General features: G+C 42.9%; 1 protein-coding gene across 1 annotated transcript; it reads right to left on the bottom strand.

The window, feature by feature from the left end:
* Positions 1 to 29: 29 nt before the first annotated feature.
* On the bottom strand, positions 30 to 24657 carry LOC135082405 (uncharacterized). The gene is made up of 14 exons (XM_063977199.1): positions 24322 to 24657; positions 18519 to 18581; positions 16702 to 16868; positions 15659 to 15779; positions 14876 to 14902; positions 13098 to 13219; positions 12221 to 12321; positions 10416 to 10538; positions 9482 to 9614; positions 8707 to 8832; positions 7328 to 7499; positions 5054 to 5140; positions 4429 to 4523; positions 30 to 2448 (listed from the first exon to the last, which is right to left on the bottom strand). The coding sequence occupies exons 1-13, from the start codon at positions 24499 to 24501 to the stop codon at positions 4431 to 4433; spliced, it is 1515 nt and encodes a 504-aa protein (XP_063833269.1). The 5' UTR covers positions 24502 to 24657; the 3' UTR covers positions 30 to 2448; positions 4429 to 4430.
* Between the last annotated feature and the right edge of the window lie 894 nt (positions 24658 to 25551).

Below are 25551 nucleotides of genomic sequence, written 5' to 3'. Positions count from 1 at the left end.
CACTAGTCAATAAGCAGCAATGAAACTCATTATTTACTAAAATAATTTATTAGTTATGTACTTACATAACAAGTCCTCTAAAAGCAATATGATTAGCACCTATGTACGAGTTAAGCGTGGTCCTTATTATACTACGAATGATAAGTTACTCGGAAATACAGTTCAGCAGGCACCACAATCCACCTGACTTCATTATACAGGCTGTTTATTTTTTAATCAGCGGTACTCTAAATTTAATTTATACGGATCACAAAGAGGATTAGTGTTGCTAGCATTGCAGTAAATACAAAATACGGTGATCCAGATGCGACAGCTTAGCAAACTTAAGAGTATTTTCACATAATTCCTACTAGTCCTAAAAACTGCAACTCTTGGGCATTGAAATGTCCAGCAAGCTGAACTTTGGCGAGTACATCGAATCCATAGCGAAAACTGCTGCCAAAAAGCTTGGTATCCTCTCGAGGGCAAGGCAGTACTTCTCCAAGAAGCAAAGGCTGCAGCTTTATAAAGCACAGATCCGACCTTGCATGGAGTACTGCTGCCACCTCTGGGACGGCTCTGCCAAGAAACATTTGGCTGCTTTGGATTCGGTGGAAAGGCGTGCCAGAAGACTTATCGACAGCCCTACCCTTGTTGAAGCGGCGCTCCAGGAACTTGACCATCGCCGTAAGGTAGCATCCCTATCGGTTTTCTACAGGCTACACTTCGGAGAATGTGCGAAAGAATTACATGAATTAATTCCACCAGCCCCCTTCCATCATCGGGGAACCAGACGCAGGTTAGCGTACCATCCCTATATTGTTGACATTCCACCAGCTCGCACTAAGCGTTTGTTTCGATGACTCTTTTATAATGCGAACAGCTAGGGACTGGAATTCGTTGCCTGCTGCTGTCTTTCCCGAAAACTATAATCCGGGCCTTTTCAAGGCGAGAGTGAATAGGCACTTACAGGGCAGATATGTACCATCCTAGACCGCATCCCACTTAACATCAGGTGCGATTGTGGTCAAATACCTGCCTTGTTATGCATAAAAAAAAAAAAAAAAAAAAAAAATTAAGAGCAACCTGTACATTGTTCTTCTTACCAATTTATTTCCCAAGAAAACAATCAAAAGTGTTGGCCTAAATATAAAAGAGATCTTTAAATTATATCTTTCAATTGCTCTGTATTTTACTAAACATGCATGAATCTTAATGATAAATGAATATTTTAGAAGGTAGCAAGGTGCGTCAATCAAAAAAATTTGTAAAAACTTGTGTGTATTACAGTTTTAATTAAAATTAATGATTATTTATATCAATAATAATTTCTCACTCAAATATCAAAAAGTGAAACAATTAAACTTACAACTACATTCGTAAGTGGAAAAACGTCAACATTTGGTCCATGTAATGGTTGGTATTTTTGTTAATTTACATTTAAAATATAGTTAATGACTCGCGACCTTATGGCTTATAACACTAGGAACAATACGTCGAGCGTTTGCGAGCAGAATGCGAACAAAACGAGCTATTCGCCCCCTTGTAAAGGTATATTTTCCAGGGTTCGAAAATATCCTTATGATAAATATCGGATATTTATGATATATATTATCGGATATTTTCGAACCCTGATATTTCCACAGCTACGGAGCGTGCACATTACACAAATAAATCGTCGCAGGCCCGTGGAAATTAAAATATACCTTTATTATCACACATATTCTAAAACACTTTCTTTCCAATATCCTAAAACGTTTTACTCTTTGATATAACAATTACAGCTTGAAGAAGCCTCAAATTCTTTACTAAGATATGATATACATTAAAAATAATTAAAACGCTCAAATGGAATTCTAACATTGAGCAAACTACGTTAACTAACTCAGTAAAATGCTTCGTAAAATATTTTTTTTTATTATTTTATTTTATTCACAGAATTTCTCTGCATAGCATTACACATAATAACATCGCAGAAGCACCCACCACTAACTGCAAACGCTATTGGCTTTGGAGTTGCTAATAAAAAAATCAACTTATTATTCTGATTCCTTTTAATAATTACGCACACCTTATCTTTATTCAAGATATGGAGCGATTTGAGGTGCTTCTGACTTCTTCGTTTATTTTATTTTTTGTATAAAAATAAGATTATAAGAGTACATGGAAATCAAATCTCTAAATTAAGAAATTGTTAGTAAGTGATGTGACATTACATGATAAATAAAATAGTTTAAGTACAGTGTTATGATTAAATATGAAATAACAAATCTAAGTACTTATGGTCAATAGAACACTTTCTTTTGGCTGTACCTTAGAGCAGTAAACAACAAATGCAATCTAGAAGGACTAAGAATAGACCAGGAACAGTCGTCAAGACGTCACCAACTATTCTTCTCTATTCTCCTCACACCAGCTGGCTATCTCGCTCTCATCAGTAGTAAGTCCACATACATATTCCACTTTATTCTGAAAAATTAAAACATTTTTTTCAATACTCTTTAAATGTCCACTGTAAAGAACGCATAAGATTTTTTTATCGTTAATTTGTTTTAGTTTTCACTTAAAATATTTATAGTAACAATCGACAATTGGATTTATTAATATTACTACATCCCTATTGGGACTTGTTTGACTGTATGGCATAATGCCACTGACACAGGCCACTGACCTCTATAGATATAGTTCCAAAATACTGCCCCCCTAGACAAAACGCACTTTTTGATCGAATCGAAAATCGAATCCGTCAAAACTCCATACAAAAAACCGGCCAAGTGCGAGTCGGACTCGCGCACCGAGGGTTCCGTACAAACCTGCAAGGTTTACAAAGTTCGTTCATTACGACAATCGAGTCATAACTATGTTTTTTTTTTCACGGGTTAAAGGCAATTAGATCTAAGTATTTGATATGAATTTCAACTTGATAGCTCTACGCGTTCATGAGGAAAAAAGTAATAAGTTTATATTTATTAAAAAATATATATTTTGTAATGTAACTAAAAATTTAAGGTTTTCGGAATTTTTCCTTTATGTGTGCTATAAAACGTTGCTTCATGCCAAATTTCAAGATTCTAGGTCGACTGGAAGTACCCTTTAGGTTTTGATTCCCTTGCGAGTACTTGCGAGTTTCAAAATATGCAGCTTAAATTGCTGTTTCTTTTGATTGCGTTAACATAGAAGTTTGATTTTGTTACAGCTTAAAGGTATTATAGACCTGAGTATTTGGTATGAATTTCAATTTAATACCTCTACGCGTTTATGAGGAAATGGGTAGTAAGTTTAAAATTATAAAAAAAAAATATATTATGTGATGTAACTAAAAATTTATGGTTTTCGTAATTTTTCCTTTATCTATGCTATAAGACGTTGCTTCGTACCAAATTTCAAGATTCTGAGTTCACGGGAAGCACCCTGTAGGTTTTGATTCCCTTGCAAGTGTCGAAAATTTGCGGCATAAACGGCTGTATCTTTTGATTACGTTGGCTTAGAAGTTTGATTTTTTCACAGCTTCAAGGGACAGTAGACCTGAGTAATTGATATAAATTTCAGCTTCATACCTCCACGCGTTCCTGAGAAAAAGGGTCTTGACAGACGGACGGACGGACAACAAAGTGATCCTATAAGGGTTCCGTTTTTTCCTTTTGAGGTCCACTTTTCGACTGGTTTTCGATTATAATTTGCACTTTGTCTAGACCCACTGGACTGTCCTGTCGATGACATTGACAGTGGGGCGCCACCGTCAATACCGGATCGCTGGTTCAGATTTTTGCCATGTTGGAAACCATATAGTTGAACGATGGTAGCGCCCCCCTGTCATTGAGTTTGGTGGGTCATCTATACACACTGGACTGGCTGCTGTCATAATATTTTTTACTATTGACAGATACGAGTATCCTTGGAACTAAAATTAGTGATGGTTTTTCTCGCTTACTCCTATGGTTACTCCATATTGTACTTCATAATTAGTTCTTGGGACACTCGTAGCGCTTCAAATTGGCTCACAAAATTAGCTGTTATTTGTATGAGACAGCCTGTCCAGTGTTTACTGAGGTCAGTGCATAACGCCTTTGCCGGACGGAATCGAAGCAAACCATGTGATTGGAAGTACACACGGCCACACACACTGTTAACTATCCATTTCAGTTTTTGCTCTCGCTCTCATCATGGTGATTGTTTGTGATAGAACGAGACGATATGACAGGCAATGGATAGTTATAGTCTGGTCTGCGAGCACGTACAATTTTGTCCAATGACCCCAAGCTACCCATCCTTATCGCTCGCGCGTAATTATGTTGCTGCGCGCTCGCACACTCACTGCGGGCGCGCGTCGCACAGTCACGACAGCAATATAATTACGCGCGAGCGATAAGGATGGGTAGCTCGGGGTCATTGGACAAAATTCAACATGCTCATAGACCGGGCTTTAACACGGTTGCGGCTGGTACGCACGGCTAGGACGCGGAGTTGTTGTACTGCGGCCGGCCCGCCAGCTCCAGCAGGTAGCGGTCGGGGTGCTCCATCCAGTCCGCCGCAGACAGCTTCACCTGGAATACAACATTTATTCTTCCAAATATTTGTATACAACTGCTAAAGCCCCGTCCGTGAGCACGTACAATTTTGTCCAATGACCCCTAGCTACCCATCCTTATCGCTCGCGCGTAATTATATTGCTGTCGCGACTGTGCGACGGGCGCCCGCAGTGAGAGCGCGATAGCAACATAATTACGCGCGAGCGATAAGGATGAGTAGCTTGCGAGTCATTGGACAAAATTCTACGTACTCATGAACCAGGCTTTAGATTAGAACTACTCACAATCGTAGATTAATAAAGCCTAGATAGATAGTAAGTGCAAGAAAAGTGAGGCAACTCAAGTGGACCAAAATGGTCCATACCTAATGGTTTCTTTATGAATTTTATGGTTTTAAAATAACAATGTTAAAACTTTATTCAGTAGGTAAATTACAGTCTCTGAATCAAATCGTAGAGAGACAGTAAGACGAAACTGTAAGTAGTATGGTGCTTGGATTCCTTGTTGTGCTTTTGTAATTCTAAAAATTTAAAATGACCAATCACCTGTCTCTGGCGCTCTGCTTCTCGCACTTGCCATTTTTTGATTTCTAGCTGCGTTTCTCTCGACGCCTGGTCACCGCAGCCCCAAACCTGAAAAAAATAGAATCGTTTAACTACAACAAGTCACAGACCAATATCTCATTACCCTGTATAGCATGTCAGTATCTTGTATCATAATTGTTTATTTATTCTTGCCATATAGTTGGTACATATAATTATGTCATTGCCCTGTATCGTACGTCACTGCCCTGCACCGCGCGTCACTGCCCTGTATTGTAGGTAATTTCCCTGCATCTCTGCCATGTATCGCGCGTCAGTCCCCTGTGTCGCGCGTCACCGACCTGTATGGCGTGCAGCGGGTAGGGCGCGCCCTGGAAGGTGAGCGCGTCGAAGTCGTGGGGCACGCACAGCAGCGGCTGGCGCGGGTCGGCGCGTCAGTCCCCTGTGTCGCGCGTCACCGACCTGTATGGCGTGCAGCGGGTAGGGCGCGCCCTGGAAGGTGAGCGCGTCGAAGTCGTGGGGCACGCTGAGCAGCGGCTGGCGCGGGTCGGCGCGTCAGTCCCCTGTGTCGCGCGTCACCGACCTGTATGGCGTGCAGCGGGTAGGGCGCGCCCTGGAAGGTGAGCGCGTCGAAGTCGTGGGGCACGCTGAGCAGCGGCTGGCGCGGGTCGGCGCGTCAGTCCCCTGTGTCGCGCGTCACCGACCTGTATGGCGTGCAGCGGGTAGGGCGCGCCCTGGAAGGTGAGCGCGTCGAAGTCGTGGGGCACGCTGAGCAGCGGCTGGCGCGGGTCGGCGCGTCAGTCCCCTGTGTCGCGCGTCACCGACCTGTATGGCGTGCAGCGGGTAGGGCGCGCCCTGGAAGGTGAGCGCGTCGAAGTCGTGGGGCACGCTGAGCAGCGGCTGGCGCGGGTCGGCGCGTCAGTCCCCTGTGTCGCGCGTCACCGACCTGTATGGCGTGCAGCGGGTAGGGCGCGCCCTGGAAGGTGAGCGCGTCGAAGTCGTGGGGCACGCTGAGCAGCGGCTGGCGCGGGTCGGCGCGTCAGTCCCCTGTGTCGCGCGTCACCGACCTGTATGGCGTGCAGCGGGTAGGGCGCGCCCTGGAAGGTGAGCGCGTCGAAGTCGTGGGGCACGCTGAGCAGCGGCTGGCGCGGGTCGGCGCGTCAGTCCCCTGTGTCGCGCGTCACCGACCTGTATGGCGTGCAGCGGGTAGGGCGCGCCCTGGAAGGTGAGCGCGTCGAAGTCGTGGGGCACGCTGAGCAGCGGCTGGCGCGGGTCGGCGCGTCAGTCCCCTGTGTCGCGCGTCACCGACCTGTATGGCGTGCAGCGGGTAGGGCGCGCCCTGGAAGGTGAGCGCGTCGAAGTCGTGGGGCACGCTGAGCAGCGGCTGGCGCGGGTCGGCGCGTCAGTCCCCTGTGTCGCGCGTCACCGACCTGTATGGCGTGCAGCGGGTAGGGCGCGCCCTGGAAGGTGAGCGCGTCGAAGTCGTGGGGCACGCTGAGCAGCGGCTGGCGCGGGTCGGCGCGTCAGTCCCCTGTGTCGCGCGTCACCGACCTGTATGGCGTGCAGCGGGTAGGGCGCGCCCTGGAAGGTGAGCGCGTCGAAGTCGTGGGGCACGCTGAGCAGCGGCTGGCGCGGGTCGGCGCGTCAGTCCCCTGTGTCGCGCGTCACCGACCTGTATGGCGTGCAGCGGGTAGGGCGCGCCCTGGAAGGTGAGCGCGTCGAAGTCGTGGGGCACGCTGAGCAGCGGCTGGCGCGGGTCGGCGCGTCAGTCCCCTGTGTCGCGCGTCACCGACCTGTATGGCGTGCAGCGGGTAGGGCGCGCCCTGGAAGGTGAGCGCGTCGAAGTCGTGGGGCACGCTGAGCAGCGGCTGGCGCGGGTCGGCGCGTCAGTCCCCTGTGTCGCGCGTCACCGACCTGTATGGCGTGCAGCGGGTAGGGCGCGCCCTGGAAGGTGAGCGCGTCGAAGTCGTGGGGCACGCTGAGCAGCGGCTGGCGCGGGTCGGCGCGTCAGTCCCCTGTGTCGCGCGTCACCGACCTGTATGGCGTGCAGCGGGTAGGGCGCGCCCTGGAAGGTGAGCGCGTCGAAGTCGTGGGGCACGCACAGCAGCGGCTGGCGCGGGTCGGCGCGTCAGTCCCCTGTGTCGCGCGTCACCGACCTGTATGGCGTGCAGCGGGTAGGGCGCGCCCTGGAAGGTGAGCGCGTCGAAGTCGTGGGGCACGCTGAGCAGCGGCTGGCGCGGGTCGGCGCGTCAGTCCCCTGTGTCGCGCGTCACCGACCTGTATGGCGTGCAGCGGGTAGGGCGCGCCCTGGAAGGTGAGCGCGTCGAAGTCGTGGGGCACGCTGAGCAGCGGCTGGCGCGGGTCGGCGCCGGCTCGCAGTCCCTTCGGGTATCCTCGGATGGACGTGTTCAGGTATAGCATCTTGGGAGCGCGCTCTATCAGTGCGAACCTGCAAATATATCATTCATCATCATCATCATCATCATTTCAGCCACAGGACGTCCACTGCTGAACATAGGCCTCCCCCAATGACTTCCACATCGCACGGTTGGTAGCGGCCTGCATCCAGCGCCTTCCCGCTACCTTTATCAGGTCGTCGGTCCACCTTGTGTCGTGAACTAAAGTCGCTGACATAGCCCGACGGATCAGCAAGCTGAAGTGGCAGTGGGCAGGGCACATAGTACGCAGAACTGACGGCCGATGGGGCAGCAAGGTTCTGGAATGGAGGCCACGTACCGGAAAACGCAGCGTGGGACGTCCACCCACAATATATCATTAATTCATTACTATCACTAATACAACTACTAAACTAATATAATTACTATTACTATTACTAATATTATAAATGCGAAAGTTTGGATGTTTGTTACTCTTTCACGCAAAAAGTACTGAACGGATTTTGTTGAAACTTTACAGTGTTATTGTTTGTAACCCAGATTAACATATAGGCTATAATTTATGCCGATCTGTGACACTAAATTTCACGCGGGTCAAGCCCCGCGGCCCGCGCAAAAGCTATCTTTAAATAGGTACGATAAGTCCGGTCGCCGAGCACACAGAATTTCGTCCAATGACCCCAAGCTACCCATCCTTATCGCTCATATTGCTGTCGCGCTCACACACTCACTGCGACCGCCCGTCGCACAGTCGCGACAGCACAGTCGCGGGAGCTTGGGGTCATTGGACGAAATTTTTATTGCTCGGCGACCGGACTTTAGAAAATCATCATTTCATTTTTGCATGTCTTGAAAAATGTCGAGCTTGATTATATTTCCACTGACACCTATATGTACTGTACCATGTTTCTGTGCAAATAAATGAATTATCTTATCTTTCAGCCATAGGTTCACACCATACCTAAAATGTTAGTCTATACAGGGTGTTAGGTAAATGGGTATATGAGCCGACACTAGCCCATGTTAACATGGTCATATAAATGGTATGGTGAAGTCAGAAAATTGATATCTTAATTTTAATTATTTTAATTTTCTTACAAATCGGATTTTATAAAATTTATTTTGTATGAATATTAAAAAAAATAAAATCATGATATCGAATTTCTGACTTCACCATACCATTTATATGACCATGTTAACATGGGCTAGTGTCGGCTCATATACCCATTTACCTAACACCCTGTATAGTTCTTTACTTACGTGGGGAACAGTTGGAGCAGTGCGCAGTCGGGCCCGCCCCAGTACTGGTGCGTCTCGTGCCACTCCTGCGGGCTGGCCACCACCAGCGTCAGCTCGCCCGCCTCGAACACCACCAGCGTCGGGCCTCTGCCAGACAATTAAAACGTCAGTAACACAATGCAATAGCTAGTTGGTTTGTACCAGGTTAAGGTGGAAAGTGTACCTGGGGGAGACGCGAGTACCTGGAAGAAGATTCAGTACATAAGCCCTTTCCAGGGCGCTTATAAACGTCCCAAATATAGCTTGCCCTACCACCACATTTTTTTTTATCCACAACGAGGAAGCTCTTGGCCTGTATCTCACCTGATGGTAAGTGATGATCAGGCCGAAGGTGGACAACATATGGGCTGGTGCTGAGAAGTGGCAGAAGAAATTCAGTCACATTTGTCATGTGTACCCGCGGGAGGCGCGTGTACCTACGGGAGACATGTGTACCTGTGGAAGGCGTGAGTACCTACGGGAAACATGTGTACACGCGGAAGGCGTGTGTACCTACGGGAGACATGTGTACCCGCGCAAGGCGTGTGTACCTACGGGAGACATTTGTACCCGTGCAAGGCGTGTGTACCTACGGGAGACATGTGTACCCGCGGAAGGCGCGTGTACCTGCAGAAGTCGTTTGTACCTGCAGAAGTCGTGGGTACCTGCAGAAGTCGTTTGTACCTGCAGAAGTCGTTTGTACCTGCAGAAGTCTTGTGTACCTGCAGAAGTCGTGTGTACCTGCAGAAGTGTGTACCTGTAGGAGGTGGTGTGGTGCAGGAAGCGGTTGGCGCCGAGCCCGTGGTCGCGCGAGCAGTACAGCGGCGCCCAGTGAGATGGCACGGCACATACTAAGCGAGCCAGCCACGCCGCCGACGCCAGGGTGCCGCCTGTCAACAGTTCAAATAATACTTATTTAGTTTAAATTACAGTTAAAGGTTGCAGTCATTTATAACAAAATACAAGTAAACTAAATGAATAGTGCCTAGACTCTAACCTACAAGTAGCGTATATTTAAGATTGTCGTAGTCTTGTCAATGAATGTTATTGTATTTGCAGTCGTATCGTCAGTTGGTGCCACTGTAGAGTAAGTTTTAGACTCGTTAGTAGCCAAGACAGTGGCACTAACTGGTGAGCACTGAAGCAGTAGCAGAACTATCGCATCGCACGCACTAGGATGGCTCCCCTGTAGAATAAGCTTCTGTCACTAGTCAGTGGTACCAAATGTTAAGTACAGGGTGACCAAAAATTCTTCTAAATAGCAACGCTTGATTTCTCGAAAACGGTTCGAAGTAGGGGTGCTGTTAGGGTCCTAACGAATATTAGTAATAAATGAAATAGTGGACTGTTTTAAAATAGGTGCTGTAATTCTCGCCAGCCTAATTACAGGAAAATATCTAAGACTACGCGGTAATCGTGCGTCGACGGTGGTGTCCCAAGGCGAGTGTGTGAGCCGAGCGCAGCCGATGATGACGCTGTCGGCCCGAGGTGACGTTAGTCATCATACGCCGGCCGCGCGTCTCCTCGCGTTATTTAATTAATTGGGTCGAGAAGTTCAATCAGTAAACCAACGGGATATGGCGTAATTCGTTTTAAAGATGCGTTTTAGGGAGGTTGCTTTAGTAAAAAAAAAACGAGAAATCAAGCGTTGCTACTTACAAAAAATTTTGGCCCACCCTGTCATTGTGTACCTGAGTGCACCTGCGGCGGCTGTACGGGCCGGCTGTACAGCGGCGGCGCGGCGGCGGCCAGCAGCCACGCCACCGACAGCGGCAGCACCGCCGACGTCGGCTGGCTCAGCGGCGACGCGCGCTCTGCCGACACACAATAATAATGCAGTTTACTGCGGGCCAACTCAGAGCCACCGCACACGTGCTACTTTTACGACCGTATTCACAAACGATGCTTGCTTAAAGTGAAGCAGCAAATCGAATGCACAGCGTTCACGCGCACTGTGAGACCTCATAGTAATGTTTGTGAATACGGGTGTTAGCTTCGGCGATAGGCGACTTATGCCCATTTTCACCATCAATTCTTAATCTATATTTGGGACGTGTATAAGCGCCCTGGAAAGAGTCTAAGCAGGCCTGTTCATCTCCGCGAGTTTACATCAAAAACAAAACACGCACGATGGCCCACCTACAGGATACTATTCGACAGGGCCTCACACACGAGCGAACATTGACTCACGCACGCGTATTCTTGTGTATGATGGAAGAAAATAAAGAAAATGGTGTACTAAATACTGTGCAGTATTTAACTGCCTAAATAATAATAAAAACACAGAATGTACTTTTTTAAGTTGCCTCAAGACACTGAGAGGTAAATAAGTAGTTAATATTATTCATGATAATTCATGTATTTCCTCCGCCATTTTCTGCAGTTTGGCACCTCACGTCACATCATTTTACCGAAGTCAGCCCTATAGCACAAAATATAACAGAAGGTAAACTCATGTATGTACCTCGCTTTGCATACCTCTCTCGCTCGCACGCTCGGCCGTCGCGCTAGGGTTGTCTTGTCATGTGTTGCGTTTATTTCGTTATGATAGAAAAATGTAACTCTTAATACTATGCAAGAAAGACAATAACAGATATCCACGTATACTTATTTATATTTAGTACGTTATTATAGTAATAGTTTGCAAACAAATACACGAGAAGGAAGTAGTATTTAGTTGAGTGGTTGACACTATTATCCAACTAATATTATAAATGCGAAAGTTTGGATGTCTGGATGTTTGTTGCTCTTTCACGCGATCACTACTGAACGGATTTTGATGTAACTTTACAGTATTATTGTTTATAACCCTGAATAATATATAGGCTATAATTTAAGACGATCTGTGACAAACTAAATTTCACGCGGGTGAAGCCGCGGGCAAAAGCTAGTTATCTAATAATTCCTAAAACCTCTCTAAACAATTCGATATTCCTAATAATTGAGTTGGCTTTCAATTTCAATTGAAATTCAAATAAATAACTTACTTACCTCCCCGAATCAACTGGTAATTTAAAAAATGAAAATTCGGCATTTAATGATGAGTTTAAGCAACCAAATACCGAACAATTAAAATACGACTTTTTCTGTTCACTCATTTTCGTCAATTGCGCAAAACAAAATAATATCACAGGCGGTTGACCGGCGCGTGACTCAAGCGAACCACAGGGAACGTGTGGCGAACGTCTGTCGCACCACGTCGCGCTCGCATTCGTCCAAGACAGTCTTGCTCGAGCGGTGTCTATGTGTGCGTGGCTCGAGCGCGTTTAGTATGGAGTTTGTCTTCTGTTATATTTTGTGCCTATAGCTTCGGCGCAGTGCCGATCACTGACGTTTGTCAACAAAATGGTGCTTGACTCTTGAGACAGGCTAAATTACACCATGTTGTTAATGACATTGAGCATACATTTTTTTAAATACCTTCGCGAAGTAAAACTTCTGTACGTAGTACTTATTATTATTCTGTGGTCTAAGTAGTAAATAAAGACTGACTGACCTAGCACGGGCGTGGCGAGGTCGAGGCCGGCGCCGGAGCCGTTGGACTCGATGGCGGCCTCGATGTCGCGGTGCCGCGTGGCCAGCATGTGCACGCAGTACCTGAGCGATCACAGCTTGACATAGAGCATTTGTCACACACAAATATTCGGCAGTGTTCTGCGGTTTGCGGCAGGTCAAATGAACGCTCCCTCTTAATCGGTCTCTATACATTTTGTATTGATGCGATCTAACCGTGAGCAAAGAACGCACCGCTGACACTTTGCTTGGTCACGACTGCTGGTAGCCGTTCGTTTCAGCCGAAAGACGTCCACTGATGGACAATAGCCTCCCCCAAGGATTCCCACAAAGACCGGTCCTGCGCTGCTCGCATCCAAGCTGATCTACACTAATATTATAAAGAGGAAAACTTTGTTTGTTTGTTTGGTTGTAATGAATAGGCTCAAAAACTACTGGACCGTTTTTAAAAATTCTTTCACCATTTGAAAGCTACATTATCCACGAGTAACATAGGCTAAATTTTATTTTGGAAAAAAATAGGGTTCCGTAAAATATGTAGATAATGAAGACCACGCGCGCGAAGCCGCGGGCGGAAAGCTAGTAGTAGATAAAATTATTTTGGACCGACAATGTTGTTCATACACGATGCAAACAGTATTCACTTTGACCTGACCGCAGAATGCATCCAGTGTGGCAAGTACTTTAAAGTCACGTTATAATCATTTCTGAAACTTTTTTCTCTGCTAAATATCAGCCCAAAATAGAAGTGTCGCTCGCTCCAGTTCACGTAGAAGATTCAAACCTTCTACATGAACTGGAGCGAGCGACACTTCTATTTGCAGTGTTTGAACTTTGAAATGGCAATAATGAAGGCAGACCTGTGTATGGGGAAGATGAGGCGGTGACAGTGCTCCTCCAGCCAGCGCACCACGAAGCCCACGCTGTGGCAGTCCTTCTTGTTGAAGCAGCCGTTCACCACCGCCGACAGCGTCTTGTTGATCTACAACGGACGCACTCGTTAGGCCGCGTTCCCACTATACCAGACCGGCGATTTTGCCGGAAACCGGACAGAGTGTTAGAGCGCTTGTAGACGTCCGTTTTTTCACCGGACGACGGACCGTCAAAAAACGGATATCCTTTGTTTGCTGTCAATTTTCTCGCCGGACCTATGTCCGATGCATGTGCACACGTTCATTATAAACCATACACCACCGCTAAATCCGGCAAAAAACGCGGTCCGTTATCCGGTGAAAAAAACGGACGTCTACAAGCGCTCTTACTGTTCACATTACACCGGATCCCGCAAGAAAATAGGACAGTTAACAAGTCTATACTTTTATCAAAAAATGCGAGCCGAATGACGCGACGGGAGCACGGGCGGGGCCAGTGGAGATCGATACCGGACAAACTCGTTCACACTACTGCGGTCCGGTAGTTCTGCCGGAACTTCGCAGTGACAAAACGCTCGGTAAAAAAATGCCTTGGCTTCCCCTCGCGTCATTCGGCTCGCATTTTTTGATAGAAGTGGACTGTCTTATTTTCTTACGGGATCCGATGTAATGTGAACACTGTCCGGCGTCCGATTTCCGGCTTTGCCGGTCTGGCATAGTGGGAACGCGGCCTTACAGTTGTCGAGCCCCAAAAATTGCAGTCGATCGCGCGTGAGTCGTGACAGACGCACACGGCTGATGCGACAACAATACTCGCAAGTGCTCGCAGTATAAGAATAATAATGCAATACTGCGTTATAGCACTCGAGAGTCAATGCCACATCTCTCACAGTGCGGGTTTTGTCGAGCACACGATACGATTTCGTGCGAATGAGATCGACTGCAATGCATGATACTCTAGCTTTGTATTTACTCAAGAATAGATTCACGCCTGCCATTGGGCCAAATATTGCACTTTTTTAATCAATCGCAGGCTTTAATGGATTGACTGAATCTCAATGAACATTATCATATGAAATAAATATGATAAAATAATAAATACCAGCGTAACTAATGAAGGTACAGATTACTACAGATCTACTGTTTGAGCAACATGCAATTTATAAAGGAAAATTATAACATAGCATGCACCAACGTCACAACACAACACAGGACAACATCGAATTAAAAATAACTACTACTTTAAAGTATGTATCTGAATTATAAACATCCTAATAAAATTAAGTTAGTCCTAACTGTAGTATATTGCAGTGGGTGGCACTCATAACTGCTACAATAATGCCCGTTTTCAACACCAATCCCAAATTTTTAAGTGACCCCTATGGTAACACATAACAGGAATTTTGTTTTCATAGGGGATTAGGGATCGATGGTGAAAACGGACATAAATCTGACGATATTATTTTGCAAAATTTCAAGAATATCCTTGCAATATGAGCGAACCATGTTCATGGGACTTATACGAGTGAACTAAAGGAACATGCCACGCCAACGAAGAATGGAATTAGACGTTTTTTTTTCCATTTTTCGTCTGCGCATGATATAAAACCTACGATTATACGAACTATGTGTATAATATAATAAAAATATATTGATAGCTAATAGAGAACAGGATAAAGGATGTAGCATACGACTTTTGATCAAGGCAATATTTACACAATGCGCCGTTAAATGATAAATAAATAAATAAATGTCACATCATTCACCTGCTCGTGGCTATCATGAACCACTGACTGGGAACAAACATGGAAGAAGAAAAATACATTAAAATATAAACATACATAATACATATTCATGTTTATAAATGAGGAATTTCTATCATACGTAATAGTATTTCAGCTTGTGTAACTGAAATGTTTTATGAAGTAATTAATTCTTCTACTATGGTCTCCTGGGAAAATATGTTGACACACTTTTAATTGTAAGACCAACTCATATTGCCCTGTAATATTGTATTTTCACACCTGTTTATAGTCTGATCGCCGAGCACCTAGAATTTCGTCCAATGACCCCAAGCTACCCATCTGTGCAACGGGCGCCCGAGTGTGCAGGCGCGACAGCAACATAATTACGCGCGAGCGATAAGGATGGGTAGCTTGGGGTCATTGGACGAAATTCTAGGTGCTCGGAGACCGGACTTTAGTAATAAATATCTTTTTCTTTGGACAGATCACGTAGCATTTCAAATTATATGGCATCATCAATACATAGATGTTTAAAGAAAATAAGCACATGCCAAAAATGGATTGCGCTACCCATATTGGAGATCATTGAATTCATATTTGTCCTTGCTCCTGTCTTTAATCGCTCTCGTTGTACACTAGCAGGAATGTACGCACTTTTGATAGAGGTGCCGATTTTTATTACAACCGAATAAGGTTCAACTTTCAACCGAAATTGAACGAGGAAATACATTTTCATTGGTTTTCAACCGTATCTTCAGAACCTAAAGTTGAAATTGACGTGGAGTGTATGAACTTAGGGCTCACCATGAGGCAGGTCTGCGGGCCTTCGGGGTAGTGGTCCATAGACAGCTTATAACTGGTGAACAGCAGGCTGCGAAAGCCTTCGGGCGTCACCATGTTGTCGTCTGTATCCGCGCCGAACATCCTGGAAGTATAAGCAATATGTCTTGTAAGGACATGCCACTTCGGTAGTAAGGATTATTTTATAAGAGTGATCTTCCCTTGGATGTCGTAAGAGGCGACTAAAGGGCCTCCGCTAAGGGAGAAATATGAGAACATCAGGCCTCCCCAACCCAAAGCTCTGGTAAATAGACTGGACTTTGGTAAATTATAGAGGATCTCAAGAGTGGAAAAAAATACCTGATGATGAAGACGAGTCTAACAGTTTATCAAAAATGCACTTCACAATCTGTTTATACCTTTGGGGAATGATCTTCATAGTTACCTTCAGTAACCTTCTGGCGATGAGACGGTGTTGGTTGAGTAGGTACCAAACGCAAGTCTATGATAGCGTCACTGCGTAATCTCCAGACGGGATGACTCAGAAGACGGTCATGATTACGATGAGTACCTAACGTCAACATTATTTGTGCTATTCAGTAAGGTCACGATACTCCTCCCACTCAAAGCGAGTTCCGTACTTGCGGTAAGTACCGACGATGCATGGCCGTCCAGTAAGGTTAGGATACTCTCGGTAGAATCGACGGCCATATACGGCGATAGAATCGGCCAAAAGACGGTTGTTCTCCAGGCTCCAATGATGGCGACTACAGTAACTGGCGGATACCTGACGTAGACCTGGGGGTCAGTCGTACCTGACGTAGGTGTCGATAATAGCTGCGTCATCCACTAAGGTCACGATGCTCCTACTTTCCCGGTGGCTAGCGTCACGTGCTTCATCATCATCATTTCAGTCATAGGACGTCCACTGCTGAACATTGGTCCCAATTAATTCTATAATGACCGGTTGGTAGCAGCCTGCATCCAGCGCCTTCCTACACCTTTGTGAGGTCGTCGGTCCGTGCTTGTTGTTGGACAGCTGCCCGGCGGGGTCCAGGTGCCAGTACCTGACGTAGGTGTCGATGATGGCGGCGTCGTCCAGCATGGCCAGGATTCGCTCGCACTGCTGGCGGAAGGTGGCGAGCGTCACGTGCTTGTTCTTGCACTTGCCCGCGCGGTGCACGAACTTGTAGAACTGTCGCGCCAGTTCCGGATACATTGGGAACAGGTATTTCTGGGGGAACATACGGTGACACGTTAAGACAGCTTTACGCAGTCAAGATTCTTTTTAAACAGAATCTGTTTACGTAATTCTTTTTTACCAATGTGGGATTGATTCTGAGGAGATTAAATATTCACATGTTTAGGTGTAGAATTTTTTTAAAGACTAGCTTTCCGACCGCGGCTTCGCCCGCGTGGAATTTCGTTTGTTAAATTTTCCTGAATTTTCTTTGCTATAAACCTCACGGAACCCGAGACCTTTCCAACGAATGTAAAACCGTGGAAATCGGTTCGTGCGTTCTGGAGTTATAGCGTCAGGAAGGAAAACCCGACTTATTTTTATACTAGCTTTCCGCCCGCGGCTTCGCCCGCGTGGTTTGTTATTCCAAGTCTGATTCTTTTTTGTTATACCACGTTTTATAGTGACTGACGTTTCATGTCAAATCACACGGGAATGCTGTCGAACGGGATAAAAAGTATCCTATGTCCTTCTCCTGGCTCTAAACTACCTCCCTGACAATTTTTAGCTAAATCGGTTCAGCCGTTCTTGAGTTATAAGTGGAGTAACTAACACGACTTATATTACTAAATAATTTAATTCACACGTGTTTTCATGCGATGGCCAAGTCAATATATTTATGTAAAACGTAAAGATTTCCTGGCCTGGACTTGGTATTACATGGATCTCACAACTTTTTACCGTAGAACAACTGAGTTGCGAGACTTGGTTTTTTTGACAAGTATTGTTTTTGATGGGATCTCATTTCTTTTTGTATTTTGTAGACAGCAGTTACGTATCTAGAAAACTGGACCGAAATTGAAAAATTTTACTCGACTTGGCGGTTGCACTACCGTGCCCCCAAATCTCATTTCGTTTTGTATTTTGTAGACAGCAGTTATGTATCTAGAAAACTGGACCGAAATTGAAAAATTTTACTCGACTTGGCGGTTGCACTACCGTGCCCCCAAATATTTTAGTTTTTCCTTGATTCATACACCAAACACTACTTATATTCCAAATTTGAAGCTTCTAGGTCTGCTAGAAGTGCCTTAGAATTTTGATGATCGGTGAGTCAGTCAGTGAGTGACAAAATTAAGTAACTTTGACCCGTTATAATTCTTAAACTACTGGTTCAAATTGAATGAAATTTTAAATATACCGTGTCTTTACAATGCCTGCATAGCTAATGAAAATTCAGCCTTCTAGTTTTATCCACAACGAAGTTACAGGCGGTCGAAAATGGCCTGAATTGCTTCGAGAAAAGGATGGTACGGCCGTGCCGCTTTTTTGCTCGACTTGGTGGGGGCACTGCCGTGCCCCCAGATAGTAGATTATTAGTAATTTGTTATTGCACAAATTACTAATCTAATACTAACGGGAGTACGAGCCCCTCGTAGTAAGCTAAATATGCTTGTGTCACGAGTGAGCTCACCACAATAGTCGAGCGGCGGGGACCGAACCCGCGTTCCCCGGATCACGAGTTGGCCAGTCTGACCCCTTCACCGTTCGGCTATCGTGGCTTCATAGGATTAGTGACGCTATTTTAGCTAAAGCAATTAGTCCACAAGACAAGTCTCTTTCAATGTTTTTATGTGCTATAGATAAAATATTCATACTTAATACGAGATAAGGATGATAGAGGACATCAATATGTTTACTTACGCTAAAAGACTTTTCTGTGACGCCGTTGACGCCATCTTCTTTTTGTGAGCGTTGGCACAGCAGCTGTGGACAAAACAAATAATATTTTCTGAACTTTGTTTCTTCAAGTTGACGCAAAAACATAAGTAAATAGTCATGCATTAAGCAGTTTTAACAACTATAAAGTGAAAAACGATAAAACAAAGCAATCATCGTAAACAACTTCTGAATAACTGCTCGTCACCATATTAATATGAACCCCATATATTATCAGTCCGTCCCATTTGCGGAGGCCTCATATCTAGCCCCGCGATTCAATTTGCACCGAATTAAACCGCAGTTCACGCTCCAAAAATAAACCTATGTCAAGGGCGCCCGTCGCTCTGCACTTGACTGCGACCATTATCTCTCAGGAAGGAAACAAAAAATTAAAACGCTTGCAATTAATGCGGCTATCAAATAATCTGATGATCGATGGATGGTTTATTTTCATTAACGTATAAAAATTACAAGAGTTGTCCTCGTAGGTTATTTGCAAACGCGATGATAGCTTTAGTATAGGTCGCGTGGTTGGAGTAAACTAAATCAGGTAAACATTGAGTTGTTGACAATTTTCATGGGCTAATCAATGCGCAGTAGGAACCTCATGACGTCACTTGTATGATGATGAATTATTTGTAAACTATCTAATTTGGGAATCTTGTAATTAAGATGCGATGTTGTTTCAAAATGCAATCAAAAACATTTACGTAAGCAGTATGAGTCACATTCTTCCAACATTGCTCAATTTTTGCAATAGTTTAATGCCTGGTTGTAGAAGTTCTAAAGGTAATCAGATCAGGGGGATGTAACCTTAGCCCTTAGACTACATTAGCTTCAGTGACCTCTATACAACACATACTAATCTGCCTGTGTGCCGCTAAACACAATTGGCACTTTCTAGTCAGGGCAAGTATAAAGCTGCATTGTTAAATTACATCTTTATTCAAGAGGAAAATCCATTTATCACTAAAAAAATCATTGATAAACTGATTTCAATTTATATTTTATGTAAATTACATGGTCTGATATCTGAAGGATTTTTATGTTCCTTACTTGGCTTTCATAGACAGTCAGCCAGGAGATTTTTTTTATGCTAGACAAGGCAGGTATTTGACCGCAATCGCACCTGGTGTTAAGTGAGTTTGTAGATCTAACTTTATTGGGACAGTACACGCACCTTGCAAGTCGGCTTAGCAGTGGTCTTCCGCTTTATCCTGTGGGACTGTATGCCCACGATCCTGAATTTCAGGTTCTTTGGAGCCCATTCGTCTTCCATTGCACTGTTGAATGTCCAGCTACGTACCAGTCAATTAGATATTCAGTCCTAATTTTTATTTGCACTTATTTCGTGGACTTCAATGGCTAGTAATCATTTATTACTGTGTGAAATTGAAACAATGACAAAGAAAACATTAGCTTTTAAGGAAAAAACATTCTACGTGATTCATCAACTCGTCAGACAGTTAGGTATCTTTTAAATGCAAATCCACTAACACTTTCCCGATTCGCTTAATTTGTAAAGTTTACAGGTGTAATATTTGAAACTTCAGGACTTCTTTCTTCTGTTCTTCGATTTAAAAAGGCAGAAGTTTTTCGTTGCAAGCGGTAATTACCTATCCCCCCAGACTATTCAGCAAGGTAACCACTCATTGCGTCTTATTGTCGACCAAGCTTTAGCTTTCTTTCGATTATAGTCTTCTTTCGGCTGTTGTTGATATGAATCTTGATCTTAATATTCGTTGTTAATTTCTACGTCACCAACACAATCAGCTCGTGCCACACAAATCACAACAAGAGGGGGAATGGACTGCGTGTAATCGGTTGTGATTTGATAGCACTAATGCGCGATTACAATAAGATAATCGCCGAGATTATATTCAGAGTTCAGTGATGTATTAGAATACATATTGCAATTTAACTTATTGTTATTATAGGAAAAGACCCACCCACAAGGTGGACCGACGACATCATAAAGCGCTGGACGCAGGCCGCTACCAACCGGTCAACATGGAAATCATTTGGGGAGGCCTATGTCCAGCAGTGGACGTCCTATGCCTGAAATGATGATGATAAGAAAAGGTCGCAGAGCTCTATGGTGGTTGGTGATGGGTTAAAAAAGTAAGCCCGCTTATGTTCTTAATGAAACATTTATCTACAGAACCTACAACCCACATTAAAATCATTTCCCGCTTAAACATATTCGTCAAGATTTGTCAGATTGAATTAAGCATACTTTTAGCACTAGTAAGAGCATTTGGCGATGCTTAATTCTAAATGAATTTCAATCCACCAGAATTACTAGCATTTATACCAGCTAGCGAACATCAGTCGGAGACTGGAATTTTGATGAAAGTTGTCAGGTGGTCCAGTTTTTCACTACCTTCGGCTGGCTTTATAGACAAGAGGTAGGTGACGTATAGGTATGACCTTCATTCATCTACCGCCAAACTTTATCAAGGATTTCCTCGTCATTCAATCGTAAGTGGAGGACAATGGTGTGTCCACCGTGTTACATCGACACGACAATAACAGGAAAAGAAAAGGTCATACGAGGATTTGCAATCCTGCAGACCGTTTTGGAGGCATCCAAAAGGATTTAGCGTGAAACTTAGTAGAATAGATAATTCTTTACGTTTACTGTCTGGACTCTGGAAATAATAAAATAGGGATGTTTCCTGGGTATAAAAGCAAGAGTTTTAATTAGTCCGTCAGTTAGCTTATGAAAAACTACTCGACACGTATTTTTAACTTTTTTAAACTAATGAAAATGTAAAGAGATAAAGCGTGCCAAAGTTCTAAAGTAAAGGCCCGTGACGTCAATGAGTGCGTTAAAGTGCAGCACTTTGTGACGTCGCGAGGAACTTCAACGCATTATAACTTTGTAATTATTTGTTTAATTGACAATTCAAAATATACGTGTCCAATATTTTTTTTAAATTAAAATTAACGGACTAAAAACTTTTTTAGGAAACTAGCCTAATGTGTGTGTCGACAAAATATGTCGCTCGTTTAATACTGCCATCATGATTCTTTCAACTAGCTAATTCATTGCCTTAAGTGGGGACGACATTGCTCGAGTGTTTTATAATAAACTTCCACATTCTTTATGTCATAATCAAGAGAATTCTAGTTCATATGTTGAGGCGTTAGAGTCCAAATATCGCCGCGGATGTGTACGGAGAGCAGAAATCACACGGTCAGCCGCCTGTTAATGAAGGCTGCACGTGCTCATTAGCGCCTAATACACAACAGCTTAGGTGCTCAAGTTTTATTCTTTACTTATCAGTAAACTTTCCATTAGGAGTAAAATGTTATGAATCAGGGTTCGAAATTATCAAGATAATTACGCTTCATGATAATTATCGGATAGTTATCAACAGTATAGATACATTTGTCTTATTGTTTCATAAGAAACTCTGATTGCGAATGTTGCTTTATGTTTTTGGTTGCTGATTGTTGTCAAGTTATCCATCGCTAATCGCTTAAATCTTGGAAAATAGATAAATATTTTGACGCTAGATAACTACTGATCATTGTGGAGGTAAATAGATAGGTTTTATAACTATCTATGTTGATTAAGGCCCACCACTAGACGCAAGTGCGGAAATACACGTTCGAAAACTTCGAATACAGTTCATTTTTACGAGCGCATCTTATTGTTATTATCAACCGATAATTATCCATCTGTCATTATCACGATAATTATCATGATAATTTAATTATCATTGATAATTTATTATCCTTTCGAACCCTGTTATGAATGCAAGAAAGAACCTTAAGGAGCCTTTGAAATTGGCACTTCATGATGGTCCTATTTTAGTATCCAACTCCATCCTTTAATATCACTCACTTGAGCCCATGACAGAGCTGAAGTGATTAGGTACTTGCTTTGCTAGTGTGGTTAGTAGTGATTTCAGATAGCAATTATCAAGTGGCGATTAGCACTATTGTGTTCATTCTCAGTATTTGCATTGCACTTGATGTCTATTGATGAATAATATCTTTCTAATCTGCTGGGTTTTAAAGTACTTAAATACTTAGTACAGATTTTTTATAACTTTTTGTATGTTAGAGATATCCAGAATAAAATAAAACAATCTTTCTTCTCTTCATCCTGTCATACTGGTTGCGGTCAACTAAGGATTATGAGTTAAAATTTTACTGATCATAGCTCCATCCAGAGAGTGTATAAATGAGTAGCTGGAATAAAGTTCCAATACAGTTCCTATTTTTCTTCCCAAAAAAACAAAATTACATACACACATATTTGTCTTTATAGTAAGCACACTCAGTCATTCATAAGACTAATGACATGTAATCATGTGATTACCTCAAGATAACAATTTACAGTGTACCTACTTTGCAATTTTTTGTACAGTTCAATATTGATCCCTCACTAAGTTTTTATGATGAATATCCAACATTATTTCAAAGTGCCTATTCAGTAGTTGAGACAAAGTAAGTAGAAAAAGTAAATCTAGTAAATAAATGAAACTTCCAGACAACAGTAACTAGAACAACTACATAACTAAAATGTGTTCAGTGATGTTAATGAGTACAACCATGATACTATTTATAGTGGTGTTTATGTTGTCACAGCCGCCACGCCGGTCATGTGACTGCCTTATTGAGTTGACAATTGTCATTGAAAGACATCCGTAACTTCTGTAAGTCATCAAGTTTTGGAGGAAGGGTAAACTTAATTATGGATTAAACAAATAGCATAAGTACCTACTGTGTAATCATAATAATAGATAATGGTGAATAAGCATTACAAATACACAAACATACTTGCTTTACTATATAAATGAATAAAATATAAAGACTTCGGTAATAAAAGTTCAACATAGGAGGTACTAATTAATTACTACTTGAATGGACTGGAAATTACTGTAACTCATAATAATAAAGTATTTATAAAAGCCAAAATCTACTCTGAACATTTAGCCATAGTAGGTCTATAAGGGTTAAGTAAGAGCTGAAAAGGAGTGATATTATGAGTTATGTAGATATGCATTAATTGGTATTTGAATCAATCGGAAGATATTGCTTTGTCATAATAATTTTGTCTTACTTTATGGCTCCCCCTAAACAACATGACAAACAATTCAATGAAGAAAGTTAACAATCATGTCTTAATTTATAATTAATTTGAAAAAGCTTAGTTGTAGATTGTAGATCTATGTGAACCCTGAATCAGCCCTAAAGTAACAGCAATTTGATAAAAGTTCTGAAAACATTATCTAAGGTATTGAAAGTATTTTTCAATATATTAAGATTTATTACAAATATTATTCAAGATACTTTAGATATAGTATAATAGCTATTGTTAGGATCATTGTGTTACAAAGAGGCCAAGAAGATAATATCAATTTCAACAAACCTACTCACTTTCTGATAAAAAATAACACTTGTTGATCATTCATAATTTTGATATGTACCTACCTACCTATTACCTACTACATATTCAGATTTGTAGCTTTAGTTTTAAGTGTATAAATTATCGAAATGGTCGACTACCTATGTAGTGATTCAGATGGACTAGGTCCATGTGGTGTTATTTTGTTGTTTGTAAACTACTGTTACTCCATTTACCTTGAAGGTTACAGAGTTAGCATCCATTATTTAAAGTATACACCCGATAAAAACACTGTTTTGAACTTGTGAAAGACTACAGTCTCAGTATCGGTAGAACAACAACCTTGACAGCAAAACAAACAGTAGGACGTCACACAACCTAACCCTGAAAACCGTGTGTCGTATCTTTCAAGTATTTGCCTACCTTTCCAAGCTTCTCCACGGGGACCATGGACGGGGGAGGTTTGTCCGACTTCTCCGCCAACCCCTGCAGGTCACCTCCAGACCCTGAACGTGACGAAGCCCCGCGCTGCGACCCTCGAGGCGTCGAATGTCCGCTGCCACCTTGCTCATCCTTGAGCTCGTGACTGTGGTGGCCACCCATCACCGATTCACTAAAATTGAACTAGTTACACAAGAAACGCGCTATAGATCATGGAAAACTACTCCATATCCTGAATAAAAATAATTCGTGGAAATTATTCTAAAACGTCAGTCGAATTTGGAAATCTGTGGTCGCGAAGAGGCAGCTGACATTTTTTTGACAAACACAGATAAAAAAACAACTCCCCGAATAGTGCAGTGTTGCCAGCTTTTTGTGTCAATTCACCCGACAGATTTAAAACCCTATATTAATCACCACGTCATCACTTATCGTAGAACTATTATAATGTAACTATCGCATTCAATTAGTTATTGAAATGCAAATAAATAAATGTCACAACATTTCTATAAAAATACATAAACAAAATGCTTGTTTCAAACCCTAATTTTTTGTGTTCCGGCGCCATTGCTTGGCGGCTACATTATGTTGGCATATTATTCTGTGCGTTTAGTGTCATAAAGTATGTAGATTTCCTATTTCTAAGATTTTCTGGGATGAGCACTTCTGGGGTGGGCACGGAATTTATTTGTGATCAGTGGCAAATTCTTGTTACTGTTGCACAACTTCCTTTTACTATTAAGTAACATTAAAATACTTAGCAAAATGTAACTGCCATTAACAATAGGAATGTTTGCTGGGTACTAAAGCAAGAGTTTGATTCAGTCCGTCAGAACTATACCAAAAATACTTGACACCATATTTTTTACTTTCGAAACTAATGTTTAAGAAAGAGATAAAGCGCGTCAAAGTTCCAAAGAAGAGACCCGTAACGTCAATGTTTTTAGATAGAAATAATTTATTTGCTTAAAAAGTGGTAACAAAGGATGAAGGATGAAAACATTAACAATAAAATTTATTGTTATTATTTAATAATCGCACTTTTATGAAACACCTATTTTCTAGGGTCAAATCTAAGAAAAGACAGATCTAACCATTAAAACATGTTTCAGTGGAAAAATCACGATCCTGGCAACATTCCAATTTTGCCACCGTGAAAAGGCGCGAGGCGCGAGAATACAAAAGTTTATACATAAAAAAAAGTAAAAAAAG

The sequence above is a fragment of the Ostrinia nubilalis genome, chromosome 21, assembly GCF_963855985.1.
Source record: "Ostrinia nubilalis chromosome 21, ilOstNubi1.1, whole genome shotgun sequence".
NCBI classification, from domain to species: Eukaryota; Metazoa; Arthropoda; class Insecta; order Lepidoptera; family Crambidae; genus Ostrinia; species Ostrinia nubilalis.
Note: the sequence above shows the minus strand (reverse complement) of the source record. Positions and strands in the feature narration are given on the sequence as shown.

Coding starts and splice junctions, on each gene's coding strand:
- LOC135082405 (XM_063977199.1), bottom strand. CDS start 24,501: ATGGGTGGCCACCACAGTCACGAGCTCAAGGATGAGCAAGGTGGCAGC. Junction 13,220..14,875: donor TTCATGATAGCCACGAGCAG/GTGAATGATGTG, acceptor CGTCCGTTGTAG/ATCAACAAGACGCTGTCGGC. Junction 7,500..8,706: donor CTGCTCCAACTGTTCCCCAC/GTAAGTAAAGAA, acceptor ATATATTTGCAG/GTTCGCACTGATAGAGCGCG.